The sequence below is a fragment of the Epinephelus lanceolatus genome, chromosome 10 (assembly GCF_041903045.1).
Source record: "Epinephelus lanceolatus isolate andai-2023 chromosome 10, ASM4190304v1, whole genome shotgun sequence".
Taxonomy (NCBI): domain Eukaryota; kingdom Metazoa; phylum Chordata; class Actinopteri; order Perciformes; family Serranidae; genus Epinephelus; species Epinephelus lanceolatus.
In genome coordinates, this window is record NC_135743.1 from 17,673,058 (window position 1) to 17,693,840 (window position 20,783).

Below are 20,783 nucleotides of genomic sequence, written 5' to 3' on the forward strand. Positions count from 1 at the left end.
GGGGACTTGGGTTGGGAACTGGAGGGTTGCTGGTTCAAATATGGAGCGAGGACTGGTGGACCTGCCAGTTCATCTCCTGGGCACTGTGGAGGTGCCCTCGAGCCCCCAACTGCTCGGGGTGCCTGTCCAAGCGCAGCGCCACGTGCCCTGACATTTCTCCATTTAATGCATGTAGAGGTCCTGTTTATGCATGTGTGTATTTTGGGGATGTGTGTATGACAACAGAGTGAAATTAAATTAAATTCCCCCTAGAGGAGTAGTATTAGTATTTCTTCTTCTTCTTTTTCTTCAAAGAAGGGAAAGTCAAGGCTAATATGAACATAGTTAGCAAGCTAATGTTGACTCTTGGATTGAACCTGGGGTAGGGGGTCCACATTTTGGGGTGGTGGAGCCCTATTTTGTGGACTTTGCATGTTCTCCCCGTGTCAGAGTGGGTTTTCTCAGGGTACTCCGGCTTCCTCCCACAGTCCAAAGACATGCAGGTTAACTGGTGACTCTAAATTGTCCGTAGGTGTGAATGTGAGTGTGAATGGTTGTCTGTCTCTCTGTGTCAGCCCTGTGATAATCTGGCGACCTGTCCAGGGTGTAACCCGCCTCTTGCCCAGTGTCAGCTGGGATAGGCTCCAGTCCCCCCGCGACCCCCAACAGGATAAGCGGTTACAGAAACTGAATGAATGAAATGAATTAGTTTAAGAGTCCAGTATGACTTGTTTAGCATTCAACTCAAACTTTAGGACTTGCAGCTTGTCAGTCTTGACTTGGGACTTACTTTGGACTTGAGTGCAAAGACTTGAGACTCAAAAACAATGACTTAATGTCACCTCTGACCTTAAATAGATGGCGGCCCAGTATGCCTCCAGTTTGGAGAGGCAGGCAGGAGTACTTTGTGGAGTAGCAGAAAAATTAATTTAGCCACCTTATCAAAAGCTCACCGGAAAAAAAAATCAGTATCAGTTTAAGTGGACGCTACATTGACAATACTTTCACTGCTTTACCTGGCCATCAGACAGCCCTTTCCTTTGGTGCTAGATTTTCTCACCCATAGAACTTCCATGTTCCTACGCATGTAGTAACCGCAACTGTGCTGCGCGTGCTGTGTTAGGCTGCAGGTCAGCTGTTTGGGTTAGACTTTCAGCAGTTTATGAAAGAGACAATAAACATGACAAAATAAAAAATAAGTGGTCGTGACGGTGACAATGAAATGCCATTTACTGTGGAGACGAGAGGAACCAGAGTATACAGAGGAACTTCTGCAGAGGGAGACTGAATGGGTTTAAAGAGAGAGATGCGTCTGAGTGACATTGACTGTGGGTTTCACACTCACTATGGATAAGTACCTCATACAACCCAAAATATCACTTTACTGCCCTATAGTTTTGGAATGACATGTCCAACAATCACATATGAGCATAATGTTCAGCTATCTATACACACGTTTTGTCCAGATAAAAGATCCACACTGTCAGAAGACTCCCAGAAGTCCCTTTTAAATGCAGTTATCTGCAGCTCAGGGGGGCACAAGATGTACAAGACTGCACAGGTGTTATGGTTAGAGCACATTCACTGTGTGATATATCAGTGCAGTATATCAGAAGTAGATGCCTTTTTACACCTGAAACCAACAAACAACCCCAAAATCATCCTGTGACTCCTTGTCAGTCCCACCAAGAGATAATCCCCGCTGTGTGAAGTGCTGCCTCTCCCCTCATCTCTCCCCTCTCCCCCCTGCATACATCTCTCTTCCCCTCTTTGCATGTGCTCCCTTCTCTTCAGTCTACCTTTCTCCCTACCTGTGTTTTTAACTTTCTCCCCCTCTACATCTATCACTCTCTTTATCTCTGTCTCCTTGCTCTTTGTGTCTGTATTGATTTTGTGGCAGTGCACGCTCCATGCTTCTCGCCCTTTTTGATAGAGGGAGTGAGATGGAGTCTCAGGCTGCCAAATGAAATCAAAGTCTTTTTCTCCCCCCTCCCTCTCTCACTCACTCTTTTCCCTCGCTCCACCGCAACAAGCGCGAACTCCATCGGCTTTGAACTTGTGTGTGTGAAATGAGCTCTCTGTGCTCTGATTGTCAACCCATCTCGGTCTCCTCCCCCCCTTGTTCCCCATCGCACTTTTTTTCTCACCTCCCCAAATTCACTTTCAGTTTGACACTTTTTTATTTGTGTGACTGCAAAAAAATTAACATCATTCCAGCAGGGGTTTAACACTCAGGTACGTTTATTCTCTCCAAGGTAATTCTTCTTCACTGCATGTTTACACACCTAGATATTATCTTCCTGTGCTGCCTTTCATAACATCGCACCTTAGAACAAATATATCTGATCGACATATAATTATAATGAGTCGAACGAATAATTTATAAGTGCGTCACACTATTAAAGATTAAAAAAGAGAAGACTCTGCATTAAAGCAGAGAAAACTGTTGCTACGGCTATCATCCATCCATCCATCCATCCATCCTTCCTTTCTGTTAATCTGGGTCATCTGCTCATTGGCGGCACAGAAGGCAGAGCAGCCTAGATTCCTTTTTTCATTTCTCCACTACCTCCCTCCACACACACCTGGGGGATCCCGAGGCACTTCCAGGCCGGCTGGGGGACCGACTGACTATATGGCACAATTTCACCGAGCAGCTAAACCGACAGTGTGTCCGTCCCCAAGGAGGATCTGGATGTTTTCCTCCTCTTGTACCAGGAATGGTTGGAAGAAATCTGGCCTCTGCTTCAGTAGGCAGGAATTTCACGTTTGAACACAGTCGCATCAAACGGAATCACAGAGTCGCATGTGGCACCTTTGTCATCGTGTTCGCTCTCGTGACGTTCTGGTGTGAAGAATGGACATCAGTGGGAAATGACTGCAGCAGAGAAAGATGAGTCAGTTATCTTAAAAAAGCAAAACTGTCTCATGATCATCAGCAAACAGCTAAGATGTTTTTCATCAGTTTTATGGATGTGTTACACGGTGTCCAAGTGAAATCAGGATGTTGACTTTGTGACTGAACAGACTAAACATCCTTTGGGATTTTAATTTTCCTAATTTGGTGGTGAAGTCCAGATTTTTGTTTTCCTGGTCTTAAAGGCTGCATTGCTGTGATCGTATTTGATCCCTCTGAGCGCTGAGCTTCTACGTGCTTAGTCAGTGTATCAACATTGTTAATAAGACAGGGTGTTGATCTTCAGTACTCTTTTGGTACCAAATGAAAAGCAGCAAGTATCAGTTAGTCTGGTGCTCTATTTATTATATAAATAGATCCTGATTTATCACAATTAAAAACAAAAATTCAAGCAAAGATCTTGTGCAGCTGTTTCCACAATATTTAACTTTTGAGAACTTTGGCTACTTTTGGTAAAAGACAGTAAAGGGAATTCATTATGTTGCTTTACATGTCGATAGATGAAGTGAGCTAAAGTTTAATTTTGGTATTGGTTCCAGACTCGACTATTGTATTGTCAAATGGTGAATGGACTGCACTTGTATAGCACCTTTCTAGTCTTCTGCTCACTCAAAGCGCTTTTACACTACATGTCACATTCACTCATTCATACATTGGTTGCAGAGGCTACCATACATGGTGCCGCCTGCTACTCAGTAACCATTCACACACACTCACAAACCGATGGTACAGCCATCGGGTGCAAACTGGGGTCCAGTATCTTGCCCAAGGTCACTTCAACATGCAGGCTGGAGGAGCCAGGGATCAAACCTCTGATCTTCCGATTAATGGACGACCTGCTCTACCTTTTGAGCCACTGAATTTTTTTGGCATTTGTACCAAAAACATTCTGTCATCTACTCTGAAAGAGAACCAGTGGTTTTCCAACAGATTAATGCAAAGAGAAGGGAGTGCCATTATGAGACCGAAAACTATCAAATATGCATTTCTCCATTTTGGTTTATGATTTTTTTATGTGGCATATGTTCAATGGAATGTAAGGACCGTTGCAGGTAAAAATAAAAAAACATAGCCATGGGAAGGGGGTAATATTCCAAGAAAAGAATCAGAATTTCTGAGATAAAATTGTAAATTTAAGAGAAAAACAAAATCTGAGATGAAAGTGGCAAAAAAAACCCAAATATACAAGAAAAACATCAGCAGCTTTATACTATACATCCTAAAACAAGGGATGGACCTATTTAGAATTATTTCAGTCAAATCAGATTTGGTTGTTCAATACAATTATCCATCTATGTATTGCTCTTTTATTTTTTTACATATAGAGTTTAAGAGTTTAAACAGGGTTCAGGAGGACATTCATCGTGACAGTGACATTCACGTAATATAGTAGACAAGCTAACTATGCTAACGACGGATCGTAAATGTGCAACAAAATTTTTGCCGAAACTAGATATCAAACAAAAACCAGAGACTGTACTGTATTAAGTTGCTCTGAGCTGCAAATTCACCACTTCTAAGCAGAAGGCAGATGATAATGTTAAGTCAGCGTATTAGGGTGCAAAGCCTGTCTCCTCCCTCAGGCAGGCTGCCTCTGTGTCTGCAGCGGCCTGTACCGAAGAGCAGCATGAAAGTGAGGAACGCTCACTCTAAAGCTTAATCTGAAGAAGTGCACTGCACATTGACGAACACACACACCCCAGTTGGTGGAATTTGAGTTGACTGAGGGGTCCCCGACTGAAGATTTGAATCTCCAACTTTCAGGGGGCAGCTCTACTAAAAACTGAAAATAATAAGTCATCTAAGTCTGAAAATGAGAAGCCAACGTCGACTCACAGGGGACATGAAGCCTTGTGTCCTATGTCGAAGTCCTGTATTTTTTGACCTTCTATCCACCATGACTTCCTCCAGGACTTTGCCACTCTTTATACTATGTCACATGCCCTTTTTTTTCTCAAAGAATATCACTTTTTTTCTTGTAAATTTTCCAAGGAAATTTGCCAATTTACTCTCAGAGAATATCTGATTTCCTTATGGAAATAGTTCTCATTTCAAAGGGAGGAAAATAATACAAACCATAGGATGAGGTAAACCACTGCCAGGACAATTTATTTGTTTTGATTACTGAAAATTGTGCTTATTTTCTATTTACCCTGGATTGTGACATCGTGGCAGAGAGGCAAAGTGGTTTGGTGGGTTGTTACTTTTACTTGATATATGCTACTGGAGAGTCTTGGTTTCAGTATTCATTGATTGAGCATTCTAGAGAGGAAATACAGCAGGTGTGGCTGCATGAAAAATTTTGGAAATGTTATGGACTAGATGGGATCTGTTTCTATGTGAGAATGTGCTGCATCTCTGTGGACAAATCAATGAAAAGGATAAGTGAAAATAAAAGTTCTCTTTTGCAGATATCACATTTTATGTATAGAAACCACGATGTTGTGGTATTTGATTCTGTCAGTGTCCCTGCACCAGTTTGATTTCTTACATTTCAAAACACGTATGCTGTCTGGGTGATCCAGCAGTCAGAGGTTCATGTAAAATGCTGGATTTAAGTCCAACAAACAGATCCTGCAGGTCTCCATCATCAAAATGTCATAAGAATATGTTTAAAAATGTATCTGAAGAATCATTAGTCTCATTGCCATTTTGACCCGCAGGATTGTGCGGCTTTAAGCTTTAATGTATATCTTGTACAGATCACAAAGCCTGAATGCATGTTTTATCTCACCTGCCTCCTCTGTCTTTTCTTCCTCCTCTGTCTTCTCTCGCAGGGCGATGGCTTGCAGCTGGAGTATGAGATGAAACTGACCAATGGCCAGTCTTTCTGGACGCAGCATTTCTCTGCAGATGAGTTCGGTAAGAGTGATTAGACAGAAAGAGAGAGATTATGGAAGGAATTGCTGATGGCACAAGCCAACACCACTTAGCACGGCCAATAAAGCACACTGAACTGAACAAATTACAATAATGAAGGGACGGCTGAATGAATTAATGATGATAGATGAACTGAGAGGAAGGGATGAAAAGAAGAGGGGGCCCAAGTAGCTTCTAAATGAATTATTCCTACATCTCCAATGTTCTCTCTGTCTCTCCCTCTCCCCTACTGTAACTCTCTGGGTTTCTTAACTAATCCGATATCCTCATCACGTACCTGCCTCTCTTGGTTTTTTATCCCTTCCTTTTTCTACTTTTTTCTTCCTTCTTTTCTTCTTTGATTTCACCTCCCCTCCCTTTTTCACCATCTCCCACTTTTTTCCCATCTTTCGTTCTCATCAATTATTCCATTTCCTTCCTCTGCTTCCTCCACCCTCTTTTCACAGGAATCTTGGAGACGGACATCACGTTCCTGGTCATCTTCTCCATGGTGTTCCTCCTCTCCTGCTACTTTGCCTGTAAGTACTGTCTTTTCCACTTACTGTACCTCTCCTCCTCCATGAACCGGCCAATTTTTTCTGACTTTCAAAGCCCGCAGCAGTCATTAAGTGCCCTTTGCTTCAAATCTATAATAAAGTCTACATGTTTTCTTGATGGGATAGGAGTAAGTTCTCATGTTTTCCCCGATAAGTAAAAGGGGGAGCATGTGCTTATTTTTTCTCAGGCCCGGGGGTTTGTCAGAACAGAGCACGAGCAACATAGAAAGTAGGAGAGAGAGGATGGCGAGAGTGGGGCTTGGTTTTCGTGTAAAGGTGAATGCTTGAATGGAGAAGGTAGCGCTAGCTTTGAGGTTAGTGAAGCGAGTTTGTCACATGAAGGTCACAGCTCAAATAACCCGAAGCAGCTGAGAACAAGAGCCCTAAGGAATGACTTACTGCTCAGTGAAAACTCTGTCATTCCCTGCTTCCTTCATGTTCTGTGAGGTTTTCCTGTGCAGCCATCTTCCTTCTTCCAAGCTGTTAAAGTCCGGGTAAAAATAAATATGTGTAATGAGTTTGTCACACAACGGAAAAATGTTTTGTTAAGCACCTAGTCAAATTTGAGTTATTAAAAAAGCCTCCAAGTGCATAAAATTAAGTTTCAAAATCTGAAATGGTGGGGGCGTGTCTGCTGAATGTGCCGAGACCACGCCCACTTGCTGGAAAGCTGCAGCCTCCTTTAACTGTGGCACTACAATGGATGTCATGAAAAAAGGAAAAAATGTACCGCACACCAAGTCTCTGCTCCCATTGAAGGCTTTTTTATTTGCGCTGTGACGTTTCGAGCACAAGGCTCTTTCTCAAACTGCTGTTACATGATGTATGATGCCTTCAGTGGGAGCTGAGACTCGGTGTGCAGTACATTTTTTCCTTTTTTCATGACTTTTGTATATATGTATCCAGCACCCACTCCAAGTGGACCTTGGGATGTGCGTATTTTTTGACTATTTTTACTACAATGGATGTCAGCATGGTGGTTAGAGTGGTTAGCATTGCCGCCTCACAGCAAGAAGGTTCCTGGTTCGAACCCGTGTCAGTGTGGCTCAGGCTTCCTCCCACAATCGAAAGTCATGCATGTGAGGTTAATTGGCGACTCTAAATTGGCCGTTTGGGGTTTTCACCGGGTTCTCCGGTTTCCTCCCACAGTCTAGACATGACAGGCAGGTTAGGTTAATTGGTGATTTTAAGTTGCCCATAGGTGTGAATTTGAGTGTGAATGGTTGTCTATCGCTATGTGTCAGCCCTGTGATAGTCTGGTGACCTGTCCAAGGTGTACCCCGCCTCTCGCCCTGTGTCAGCTGGGATAGGCTCCCAGGTTGTCAAACAACAACAAAAATTGTAATCAAGCAGGCATTTAGCCCTGCCGAAAACAAAATCCTGGACACAGAAATGGTGAAAAACAGTCTAACTTTTGGTCTCCACAATTCAGTGCTATATAGCTCCCAGTCTTTTCACATTTTCAACAAGTTGTTTTTAACATGTAAACTGTGTTTAGATAGATAGACAGATAGAGTAAAAGAGAGCACATCTTATAAAAATAGTAGCGTTCCCTGACACAGTCATTCTGTGTTCATTGCCTGTATGACATTGGGAATAAAGGACTTCTTATATATGTTCTGACTGGCTCTAAGGACCCTAAATTGAGGCCCAGACGGGAGCAGCTCAAACTGTGAGTGTAATGGATGTGAGGCATCGGCAGTTATATGTTTAGCCTTCCTGCAATGTTAATCTCACATTTGACTTTACCCCAACTTTAAAGGATTGATTCACTTTCAATTTAACATATTCTCTCACTTACCGTATCTCTAAGAGGTCCCCTGCCTGTTTTGGTTTGTAACCAAGGCTGCACAATATGCGGAAATTATGTGATACACGCTAATGTTGCAATAACGATATGACTTGCGATAAATAAATAGATATTAAGTGTACTCAGGACCTCTCTGCAGCCTTCAGTATACTGGTAAAATACAACCAATAAAAAATGAGAGATTTTTCCAACATTCTTTTATTGAACAAATTGAACATTGAACTGAACACAAAGGCATCATAAAAAAAGTGATGGTTACATTTTCAAGTGCAGTGCTCTACTGATATTTTTCCTTCAAGCGTCAAAGTGGCTTGAAAAATGGACGACGATGCTAAATCCAGACGACTTTATAGGAGGCCTCGAGGCCTCCCTGAGTGAAAAAGGCCAGATAATAGCCCTGTCCAAACACAAACACAAACACTAAACAAGCCAAACCCAGAAGCAGCAGAAGAACCTAATGAAAAGGAAGAACCACAACAAGCCCATTCTACCTCTGACAGTCCATAGGAAGACACAGAGGAGGAAGAACCGGAGCTGATTATCGATTACCTGACCTGCATGTCACCAATAAGTAACCTGTCACCACTGCAGGCAGAGTGAGGGCCCAGTAGAGAGGAGGAACCACTGCAGGGAAACAGCAGTAAGAGAAGATGGAGGTTAGATCGGAAAAGAGATTTAAAATGCTAAAGAAATGAGTGGTAAAATAACGAACCACTAAATGAATAAAGTCTTGTGATTTATATTGTAAGTCATGCTGTAATGGACACTGAATCAGTGAGTAGAAATGTGTGAGTTATACTTAATGTGTTTAATCAAGTAGAGTTTGATAAATATTGAACCTCTAATGATTTTATACAGAAATATTTCAGAATGAACTTCATGATGATTATAAAGTTTACTTTAGCACCGAGACTATTGAGCAGCCACAGATGGCTGATGAAAATGGGAAGTACCTGAATTAGAATAGATGGTTGATTAACAGAACAGCAAAAGCTAGCATCAGGCGGGCGTACCTATGATCTAATGTAGGGACAGTAGAGGAGGAGATTTGATGAGGGACGTCCATGTAGGGATCGAGAAAAGGTATAAGAACTTAAGGTTTTAGAGAAGTGCAGATACCCTGATCAATTGCTGGGGGACACTGCATCGCTCTGAACAAGAACTGGAGCTGAGCAGAGTCTTTCCACCTGAGAACAAGATTTCAAACAAGCGGAACAGTTTTGCTGTTGTCATGAATGAGACAAACAAGAGCCTGATGAGATGGAGTTACTGCGAGTGCTGGAGCTCATTGTGTTTGCACTCACTCCACTGAGCGAGATGCTGTTACTGAGTTTAGAGACTTTTGGACTTTTTGCATCTTTACTTCCAGCCTTGATCTTCAGAGTCTGAAGAATTGATTTGTGTTTGATTGCAGTCATTACGCCTGGTTGATATGACTGTTTTATTGCTGTAAGCTTCTGCATGATTAAATTAAAGTAGCTCATCTGTAGTTAAAGTTTTCTGTGTTTGTTATAATTTGTTGAAGGGTTTCTTAAATAATCACGTAGCCTCTCCTCAGTGATGTAAAATTACAGATTGTGTGCAGCTATGTAAGGTCCATAGACGAAGGCTCTTATAGGTTGGTCTAGACTCAGCAAAAGTATACTTTGGGCTTTAATAATTTGCAGCAACTGTTACTTCTTAGAAGGGAGCTGTCGTTAACTTAAGTGTTCTCAGCTAGTATTTTTATGTTCGGACCACTAGGGGTGCTGGTGAGAAGTCAGTGGATAGGACTTTAGGAAGAAGACAGTCAGTAGCTCCTTCGCTCTTCACTTCGCAGTCTATATTGATCAGCATCTTGCACTGTAGGTGAACAGGCTTATCTTGTGCACTTGAATGTGAAGGCTGGTCTAGACTCCAGCATCTGTAAGGACCCCACACACCCACGCCACCGTCTGTTTGAACTGCTTCCATCTGGCAGATGTTCTAAGACCTTTTACGCCTGCATCTCCAGACTAATAGCTTTTTCTCTATAGAGCTTTAACTGCATTGAAGCAGTCCACTAGGCGCCCCCTGTAATCTGTCTGACTGATCCCATAATGTCTGGCACAACTGACTTTATTACAATAGTGGGACTATATTGTGTTTGCACTGTTTTGGTTTTAATGCTGCACTGTACATCTGAGCTATTTGCACTGTTTATAACACCTGTTACTTTTAATAATGTTATAACAGTAGTTATTGCTATTTTAACTCATTTAGAATTTTTTGCCTTATTCGTTGTACCATTGTAACTAGGGTGGGCATTGGTACTAGATACCTTGACCATTAAAGTAGTACAAAAAATTCTTAAATGATGACTGCGTTCAACCCTTTTGCTCCAGTGGTCTGATCCTGGTACATCCAAACTCCCATCAGCAAACAGCAAGCAAACTTTCTGTTGCTGCTTTCGTCAGAGCCGCTTTCCCTGTGGCGAACAGTCAGTTCAACGTATGCCCGGTTAGCACATGCTAACACATCAGCAGCTAACATCCAACACTGAGCCAGTAAACAGTCCCGATAACGTCACGCTGACACCAAAACAACTTGAGTCTCTCGTTAAATCTTGATAACAGTTAGGTGACGTTAACCATATGATGGGAACAGTTAGCCCTGTCACTGTGTATGTGTGGACCGACTTATCAACTGTCCCTGGCACGGAGCTCACACTCACACAGCTGCAGCAACAAGTCATACAGTCTTTGGTGAGGTGAAGTCGAGCGTGGCGCATTGGACGGAGTTGGCAGTTCAGCATGCCGAGATGTCACCAAAATATTCAAAAGTATGGCTATATAACGGGTGCGTGACTTTAAAGGGAGGTTTCGATAACTGCCACTGGGGAAGATTACTGACCCAAGTCAGCATGCAGACAACAACTGTCGATGTGGACCATAAAATAATTTATTAAAACAAGTAAAAAAAATGAGTCCACTCACTCACAGTGTATTCTAGGTCATTTAAAGAAACCCCGCAAAAGCTTAGAGAGCTCCCATCTCAAGATAGCGCCGCCACCAGGACCACGCATATACCATCACCCTGTGACAGCTATACTTCATGCCGCTCCATTCATATTATGGGTATCCAATGAAGTACTCAGTTGTTATCAGTATCACCTTGAGGGTACTAGTATTGGTGCTGGTATCGTCACTTTTTAAACAATACGCAACCTTAATCGTAACAGAAGTTGCACACTGAATCTCTTTATACTTGTACAAGGACGAAAAAGATGGCAAAAAATCCCTAATGAATCCTTAATGAATATGAGTGGTTCAGCCACAGAGACATTTTTCATTAAAAAAATTATAAAAGCTTCAAAGGGTGAAAGATTTTTACAAAGAAAACAAAAACGACCAAAAATAGACAAAAGTAATTTTTTTAATGGTGCAACAAACATATTTTTTTCCTTCTCGTTCATTTAATCGACCTTCAGGTTGAGAACTGTAATGCAAATACTTTCAGTTTTCTTAGCCAGGATTTTGAGATATCTGTCACTGAGATTTCTGCAGCCACCCCGATTGAATGGAAGTGAATTTGAGTTTGCGCTCACTGCTTTTAAAAGCAATATCATATCATAATTCAACAGCTACAGAAACACAGTCATTCTTTTGTTTTGTTTGGTAATTAGTTTTTATGTAATTTGGGTAAACTGGTCCTTTAAAATGAGAGAAATCAGAATATTAAACTTAGGCTGAGTTTATTTTTCACTTTGCTTGCCACGCTGCAGCAGAATAATGTAATGAGGTGCAAATACGTCTTTTGGCTGTTGAGTTCTGCTGAAATCTTTTTGTGATTTCATGCAGATTGGGAGGAGGCTTTGAACGCACCGCTATATCTCATTCACCACGTGCATGTTGCTTCTGCCGGCTTCATTTGAGTATTCAGACATGGAGGCTTGAGTTTTATTGAGTTTTTATTTATTTGCACAAGTTAAAGTCAAACAAAGGACATAAAAATTAACAATGTGGAGTGTCGTGCAAATAGAGCAAAACGCGCCTAAAGGCCTTTTGGGAGAAACGTGCCTTTGACAGCCACCATTAGAGTACGTTTGTGGAAGTCACAGGAGGATCCAGCAGCGTCTGGCTGGCCAAGCCTGCGGTTATGCAGGGCAGCTGTGAGTGTGTGTGTGTGTGTGTGTGTGTGTGTGTGTGAACGTTTATGACCCTTCCTCCCCCTGTAAATTTTCCCCGGGGCTGCCTCTGTTTGCAGGAGTGTTTTGGTAGTAAAATTGGCTGCTTAAATACGCATTAAAAATATTTCCCCACAGCTCAGGGAGAGAGGGAGTGGAGAAGATGTATAAGGCCTCATCTGGAGACGGGCATCACAAGATGGATGCATACTAATGGTCGCTCCCCCCCATTTATCTGGCCCACTCCCTTGTTCTTTCCCTTTTCTTGTTCTCTCCGTCTCTCACTCTCTGTACCTCCCTCGCTCTCCTCCGCCATCTGTTAGCATATCTCCATTCTTTTTATCTCTATCCCCAACACACACTCATACACACTCACACACACAACTCCATCACCTCTATCTCATTCTTGTTTTTCCCCCCCTGCAGACAATCTGAAGGGAAGACAGCTTCTTCACACAACCTACAAAATGTTTATGACAGCGGCAGGTGTGGAGGGTGAGTGCGGGTGTCCTGAATACACACACCATAATACACACATCGTGCCACATCACACACACACACACACACACTCAAGACGACGATGAGCCCCTCACACGGCTGCAGCATCTCATACCTTAATCCCCGCTTCAAGAGGCGAGATATTATCGCCCTTATTAGCCTCTGAATAGGAACTTTTGCAAACAGCCGTGCTGCGTTACAGTGTTCACTGGAGCATGCTGTTACTGACGAATACCCTCCTCATTCTCTCCTCTCCTTTTTCACCCCCCCCCCCCCCCCACCCACCCACCCCTCCTTATCTTGCTCACTTGTCCCCTCTCCAAATCCCTTTCTCTATTCTCCTGCCACCCCTAAATTCTCCTTCTCCCACTCCTCTCGAGCCGTCTGCTCCTTTTTCATCTCCTTTTATCAATTCCTCTTTTTTTTCGTGCTTTGCTTCTCTACTCTCCGTTCCTCTCCTCTTCTCCTACCCCTGCCCTCTCTCCTTCCTCATTATCATCTCCCCGTCCGCTCTATCTTTTATTTACTTCTTCTCTCTGACATCTCCGTCTCTTCTACCTTTCCCGCTCTTCCTCCCCTGCTCTCCTCATCCTCCCCTCCTTCTCCTCTTTCCTTATTTTCTGTGCTCCCTGTGTCGTTTCTACTTGGCAGTGCTCAGCCTGTTGTTCCATTGTGTCTATTGGGGCCTGTATGCTAGAGATGGAGTTGGCAACGGCAGCCTGAAAATACTTGGTGAGTTCTTCTCCCGCATTGGCCACCGACTGACTGACTGACTGACTGAATCACTCACTGCCCGAGCAGAATGAACGAGCGCACGATGATGGATGTGTGAGCGGCTGAAGTGGTGCATCAGCTGGTTTGACGGGCGCAGGCAGGACCGTGCATGATTTTGCGTGTGTGTAAAGACCCGATTTTTATCTCTCCCCTCTGATATTACAGATTTGGAAACCACAACCTAATTCTCTCCCTGTCTCACTCCTCCTCTCTGTCCGTCTCCAGGGAAATTACTGTTCTCCGTCAGTTTCTTGGTGTTCCTTCTGATGCTTATATTACTGGGCAAAGGTTTCACTGTCACCAGGTGGGGGTTTGCAATTTTTTTGCAGCTTTTGTGTGTGTATGTGTGTGTGTGTGTGTGTGTGTGTTTCGTCAAGCCTGTGTGTGTCTCTTTTTAGCCAAGCCTGTCACCTTGTGCGGGTGTGTTTATGCTGCCACTGTGTCCCACTGTCAGGCCTCGCTGTCACAGTCATAACAGTATCTCATGATATGACAATGTTAGATGCCAATCAAAAAGTCAGTTAGTAAGCCGGGGCGTGACGATGCGGATGAACACCTGATATGTCAGGGGGAATTTGATAGATTGACGCTATGAACTTTATGTCGTGTTCATGTTTTTGTGTCAGCTGCAGGATTACCTTTCACTCGGCACAGCCAGCTGACAAATTGTTGGTTCGCTGACTGTTTCCCTGGCAAGGCTTAGTGGACATTTGCTCAAGACGGGCATCATTTCAGATAGCCGGCACAACAGATGATTCATGAGTGCTCTCCAGTTTTACATTTCCAATTTTAAAATCCCAATTATCAAACATGCCAGTTGTTCTCGAAACGTTGTTAGATTTCTCCCAAGCTATTCCCGGACGCCGGTGTCTGAGTCAGTTTTATGCAAGAAACAGCTCAGTTAAATGGCAGTTCACAAGGTATTGGTTCGTGGTGAGTCATCATCTAAACCACTGCTCACAGTTTGAAGATCGGTCCTGCTCCGGGCTCAGTTGAATCTCTGTGGATATTTTCCAGACTGAACTCTTGTAGCGAAAACTGAGCTTGCAAGATTTAAGCTGGCTTTTTCGACTCCAGGATTACATCCTCCTCTGGGCTCAGAAGATTCTGTGATCTCCTCGACTTATTAAACCCTCTTAAAAGCTCCGGTGTATAAACTTAAAACTGCATCACCATCAAGCTAGAAGCATGACTGTTTATCTGCACTAACTGATAAGTTGACAGTTTTGAGATAACTACCCGACAACTTTGATACGTCGTCTCTGGTGTGTGGTGTTGAATTAGTCTGAGCAAAAGGGTGTTTGAAAATGCTCATTACGTTTATTGACTGCAAATGAAGAGGCATTAATTTCTGATTTTGTGAGTGCGGACAGATTTCTTCACAGCCTGCCGTGTGCATGAGTCTGCAGCCATTTTATATTTATAACTCTCAGAGCTGAGCACACCAGTCCTTTGTGCTGTGTGGTGTTGAATAGCTGCTTTTTAGATTAAGCTGTCTTTGCTTTGTGTGTTAAGATCCAAATGTGGAATTTTGTATGTGTGTTTGCATGCGTCTGTGTATCTTTCAGTGTGTCTGTATTTCTTATCTTCCACTAACTTGTGTGTGACCTTTCACCATATTTGTCTGTATGTGTGTGTGTGTGTGTGTGTCAGGGCGAGGATCAGTCACAGTGGGTCGGTTAAGCTGAGCATTTACATGACAGTCTACACAATCACCTACGTCATCCTCTTCATCTACGAGGCAGAGGTACTACACACACACACACATACAATACCCACACTGCACTGTGGTAAACACTGAAGCTACTGCGGTTATTTTAATGGTTAATTAAAGGGTTACTTCAGAGGAAACATAACTGTCGATTGTCAATTTCACTGTTTATTGACTGGTTTCCCAATAAACATATTTGAAAGAAGAATTAAAGGGTTACTTCACCAAATTTTAAACAGTTTTCCATCATAACACTGTGGGTAATATGTGTAAATGAACTATGTTAAGTTTCCCTCGTCTTGCCAGTGACATGATCTTCCTGCTTCACTGGTGCCAGGGCTGTTGCTCAAACTACAAATTGTACTTCCTCATTGTTGAATGCCCACCACCACAGACACAAGCACCCCTTTTCCACCAAGATTTGCGCATGTACGCAGGCTTTTTTAACACGATAAAACCTGCTAAAAAAAAGGCCATAGACTTGCCAATAGAATAGAGCTGCTTATACAGCTCTGCTGCAGACAAGCACGCCTTTCTGTGTTTATTTTTTCTTTCCCTTTTTAATTGATATGCCATGTTTTGGGTCAAGGACAGGCTGTAAAACTGGTTAGTAAACAGTAAAGCAGTCTTATTTCAAGCTTAGTGCAGACTAATTTGGATCGATGTTTGAGCACTTGTTGGGCAGATATGGATTTTGTGATCACTGCATCTCATCAGAAAAGGGATGTAATGAGCTCATTCACTTGGTTGTTGTGTTTCCATTAATGCCAGAACCAGAGCCGATAAATACCTGTAAAGTAACTAGACCCGAGTGTGAATGCTGACTGTAACCTTTCCTATTACATATAAAAGCCAGATGTTAGTGGGTGTTACTGGGTTTTTTGTGGTGCAATGGGAAAGTGGCTACAGAGTACAGAAGCGGATCAAGAGAGAGAGCTCCCTCTCATCTCGCTCAAACTCAGACCAAACTTATCAAACAGTAAAACTAGGAAGTGCTGATCAAATATAAACCAAGAGTATGTTACTGTGTCGCCTATTTCTCACCTAAATGTTTCTAGAAACATATTTTAGTGCATTGTTTGGCTGTAATATGAGAGTTTGTGAACAGGAAGTGGGCACCATACTGCTTCCTGTATTGTAAAAATGGCTGAAAAGGCTGAAAATACTGTGAACAAACTGTAAAACTAGGCAGTGCTGATCAAATACAAGCCACGATTCTGTTACTGCATTGTCTGTTTCTCACCTAATTGTTTTTAGAAACATATTTTAGTGCACTGTTTGGCTGTAATATGAGAGTTTGTGAACAGGAAGTGGGCACCATAGTGTTTCCTGTATTGTAGAAATGGCTGAAAAGGCTGAAAATACTGTGAACAAACTGTAAAACTAGGCAGTGCTGATCAAATACAAGCCAAGATTCTGTTACTGCGTCACCTATTTCTCACCTAAAACATTTTCAGAAACATATTTTAACTTCCTGTTTAACTGTTATACAAGTCCTGTTACCAGCAGGCCACCATATTGTTTTTCAGATGAGCATTCATTGGTCCGGTGTGGCGCAGGGCATTACCGGTAGTTGTAGGTTTGCTACCTAAGTTAGAAAATCTGTTGTTTTATTCCAAGAACTTCTCAAATGCTGTTGCTCACAGTCTGTTATATTATATTATGTAAATTTGGACTATTGAGTTGACAGAACAAACAATATGAAGACCTCAGTTTATGCTCTGGGAAATTACCATGGACATTTTCCACTATTCTAACACTTCTCTTTACAACACTGTGTTGACAAAGATGTATTGATTTACTGGGGAAGTAACTGACAGAATCACGAGCAGTAAAAATGATCTTTCATGGCAGCCCTAATAAAAATCACCTATACAGTAGTTACCAAAAACAAAGTCCTCTGAAGTTTGGTTCCCTTTTATTCAAAGTTCAGATTCCAGCTAGTAAAACATGAACACTTTCAGCACTTCAGATGTGACTTGAAAGCAGCGTCTGAATAATGCCCAGCATTACCGGTGATGATTTCTGACTCGACACGGTATCTCTGCACCCGTATTATTGCTCTCTTTGGCTTTTTTAATAATCCCATAAATATTCATGCAAGAGTCGAGCCCACAGATCAACGTGGGCTGTAATGGCTTTTTCTGTCAAGACACTTAATTACATTGATACATTGCTAATTATGAACATGCATCAGGTTGATTGTTAAAAAAAGGAACTCCTTGATGAGTTACAAATTATGGGTCTAAACAGTAAACAGTGAGACGACTCCTAACTCCCGACGACCAACACGACTACAGAGATTTGCAGTGCTTAGTACTGTACCTGAGATAATAAATCATAGATCAGACCACTAATCAGCGCTCTGATTAACCAGACTGTCTGTGTGTGAGGAAGGAAACGGATTTCATCAGCCATGATGTTATAGCATGTGTAGCATTATGAGCTCATGAATTAATTAGGCACTCGGGAGGGTTGCAGCTACATACAGTACATCCGTGCACGCTGCAGAGGCTTCGGCACAGTCCGATGTAATGACAGTACATTCAGGGACAGTGGATTACAGCCTTTGAATACAGCCTTTTAATGACCCAGTGGGAGTAGTGCAGTGGAAGTATTCGTGCTATATTTAATGCTGGAGCCTATAGCCATCTCTCACACTGCAATATGTGGATCTGAAGCAGTGTAATTTATCTGCTGCCTGCCCTCTTACATGGTCCCTACTATTAAAGAGCTCAAAGCTCAGGGGAGCTCCTGCTAAAAATACGCCAAACTAGGTTACAATTGGAACTGAAATAAAGAGTTGAGGAGTGCTCCTGGTGCTGGGCCTGCAGTTGGGGGAATCTGACATGCTCAGGCTGGCTGGTTGGATCCCAAGAATCTCCACACCGAGCTGCGAGACCTATGCATTATGTAGTAACGGGTAACCCGGTATGGCCCAACGCTATCCAGTCACTGGACTGTGAAATGCAATCCAGCGTCCGCAGATGCAAGCCACACACACACACCCGCAAACCTGTCCACACACATGCCGATGACCCAGTTGTAGAGAAGAAGTGTCAATGTCAAATACCGACGCAGAATGCAACAAGCTGAGCTTTGGCTCGGTCGTCGCAGTGCATCAGCCGAGCCACAACCAATCCATCTTAGTAATTAGAACACAGACTACAATGTGTAGCCAAGCCAAACTGCTCCTTTTCTGCTTTGTGTAAAAAAAGTTTAGCTCATTTAAAGTGTCTCCTCTTTGGCGTAACTTCTCATGTCCCTGTGCCAGTTCTTTGACCCAGGTGAAGTGCTGTACGCCTACGACAGCCCCGCAGGCTACGGACTGATGGGTCTGCAGCTGCTGGCCTACGTGTGGTTCTGCTACGCGGTGCTGGTCTCTCTGAAGCATTACCCTGAGAAACAACCCTTCTATGTCCCTTTCTTCACCACATACACGCTATGGTGAGCCCCGCACAGCTTCCTCCCTAACTCTGCCCTCGCCGCAGATAATAGCACCTGAGCGAGATTGCGGGAGTAGAAAAATACACGTTTCTCTGTTTGAGGTCTCTCCAATTTGAATAATTTATGCAGCTCTATAAAAATGTGCGTGAGATAGCTGATGCTTTAGCGGTCCAGGAATGAAAAGTTGTTTATTTTACACTACCCTCCTACAACACTGTGTGCTCGATCGCTGTGCTCTACTAACACTGTAGATAATTGTGCTTGAGTGAATGATTGCTAGAGGAAAACATCTATTTTTACCCAGCTGATGAGGTCTCTTCTATTAGAATAATTTATGCTTCCATATATATGTGTGCTAGATAGTTTAAAGCTTTGTACTGTAAAGTAGTGTTTTCCCTTTTTAAACAACCCTGAGAAAAACTCATCTAAGCACACTGCTCGGCTCTCTGCCCTTCACTCACTGGGTGTAATAGCACAAGCTTCAAATGAAGTGTAGATTACAAAGACTAATATTATCTCTGTATCTCTCTCTCATTGCTGTCTCTATCTCCCGCCTCATTATCTGCGTCTCTCCTCTTCTTCCATCTTTATCTCTCTGCGTGCTTTACATCTGTTTCTGCTGCCTCTTTTTCTCTCACCATCCAGTCCTGTTCTCGTCTTTTTCCTCTTCTTTTAATGTATTTTTTTCCCGTTATCTTAAATCTACTCACTTGTCTTCCTCAGGTTTTTCGCAGTGCCTGTTATGGCTCTGATCGCCAACTTCGGGATCCCTCGCTGGGCCAGGGAGAAGATCGTCAACGGCATCCAGCTCGGCATCCACCTCTACGCTCACATCGTCTTCCTCGTTCGTACCACGCACAAACACACACACACACACACACACACACAAGCTCATGCAGACCCTTGCACTTCCACATAGTTCACATTATTCAAGAGTCATTATTGCCACTGTCAGTCATACATTATTCACTATCCTTGAGTCATAACTGCCTCATGCTGATTGTCTCCTCCACACATCATTATCTACCTCTTCCTCACCTTCGACACATTGTTCTTTACTAATGGGCCGTACTGCTCACGCAAATGTCCTTTCATGTTCCTGCTCGCCGCATGCATTGCAATCCAGAATCCCTACTTGGACCTTATATGCTCTGGTTATGTGCTAGCTACTGTATATACTGTTTATAGTTTAAGTTCAAGACCTTTATTCGTCCCTGCGGGGCAAGTGCTTTTGCTGCAGTAGCAATAAATCAAAACACAACAAAAGAAACAAGAACACAAGGCGAAACACACAAGATAAAAACCACACATTAGGGATGGGAATTGATAAGATTGTATTGACACCAGTGACATTATCAATTCTGCTCATCAGTCTGACTGCTTATGGATTCTTTAATTGCCTTACCTTACAGCCAGCCCTGGGGCCAGTTGTGGACCACGGACTGATTAGGAATGGCCCACAGCATGTCTTTCAAAATATACTATATGTGGACAGCCACACAATATTGGTTAATCAAGGAAGTTCACTTCACATTTTTTCTGTTCATCTCATGATGGCAGCAGTATCAGACGGTCTGTAGGCCTGCACCAAAAAGGAACTACGCAGGTGGACGTGATGTGTTTTCATAAATTGACAGTGAACAAGCAAATGTACAGTAACCTAGCAGCAGACACTTCCTGCTCGTTAGCAGACGCGACCACAACAAAGAAGCGTAAAGTCGACAGCGAGGGCTGCTGCTTTCAGAGTGGCACAAATACCTTTTCACTGAGGGTGCTTTCACACCTGCCCTGTTTGGTTCGGTTCAGTCGAACTCAACTTTGTTTGCCCTCTGAGTGTGGTTCGTTTGGGCAGGTGTGAACACAGCAATCACACTCGGGTGCGCACCACAACAACCACACTGAGACCTTCTTGAAGAGGTGGTCTCGGTCCATTTGCAAACGAACTTTGTTTCGGTTCATTTGTGATGAGAACGTGTTCCAACCTTGATCTGAACCAACTGCATTCACATGACACATTGTTTGGGTTAAACATGAGCATGTTACAGTCCTGGAGGATTATTAATGTGCACCTCCTCCTGTACTGCCTT

General features: G+C 42.9%; 1 protein-coding gene across 1 annotated transcript in view; it reads left to right on the forward strand.

Annotated features, from left to right (window-relative positions):
* Positions 1–20,783, forward strand: part of tmem145 (transmembrane protein 145) — a 63,121-nt gene that overhangs the window by 32,405 nt on the left and 9,933 nt on the right. The window contains exons 6-13 of the mRNA XM_033641384.2: positions 5,674–5,758; positions 6,223–6,294; positions 12,693–12,761; positions 13,416–13,496; positions 13,764–13,842; positions 15,192–15,285; positions 18,524–18,696; positions 19,420–19,540. Coding sequence (XP_033497275.1) covers positions 5,674–5,758; positions 6,223–6,294; positions 12,693–12,761; positions 13,416–13,496; positions 13,764–13,842; positions 15,192–15,285; positions 18,524–18,696; positions 19,420–19,540 — 774 coding nt within the window. The remainder of the gene's footprint in view (positions 1–5,673; positions 5,759–6,222; positions 6,295–12,692; positions 12,762–13,415; positions 13,497–13,763; positions 13,843–15,191; positions 15,286–18,523; positions 18,697–19,419; positions 19,541–20,783) is intronic.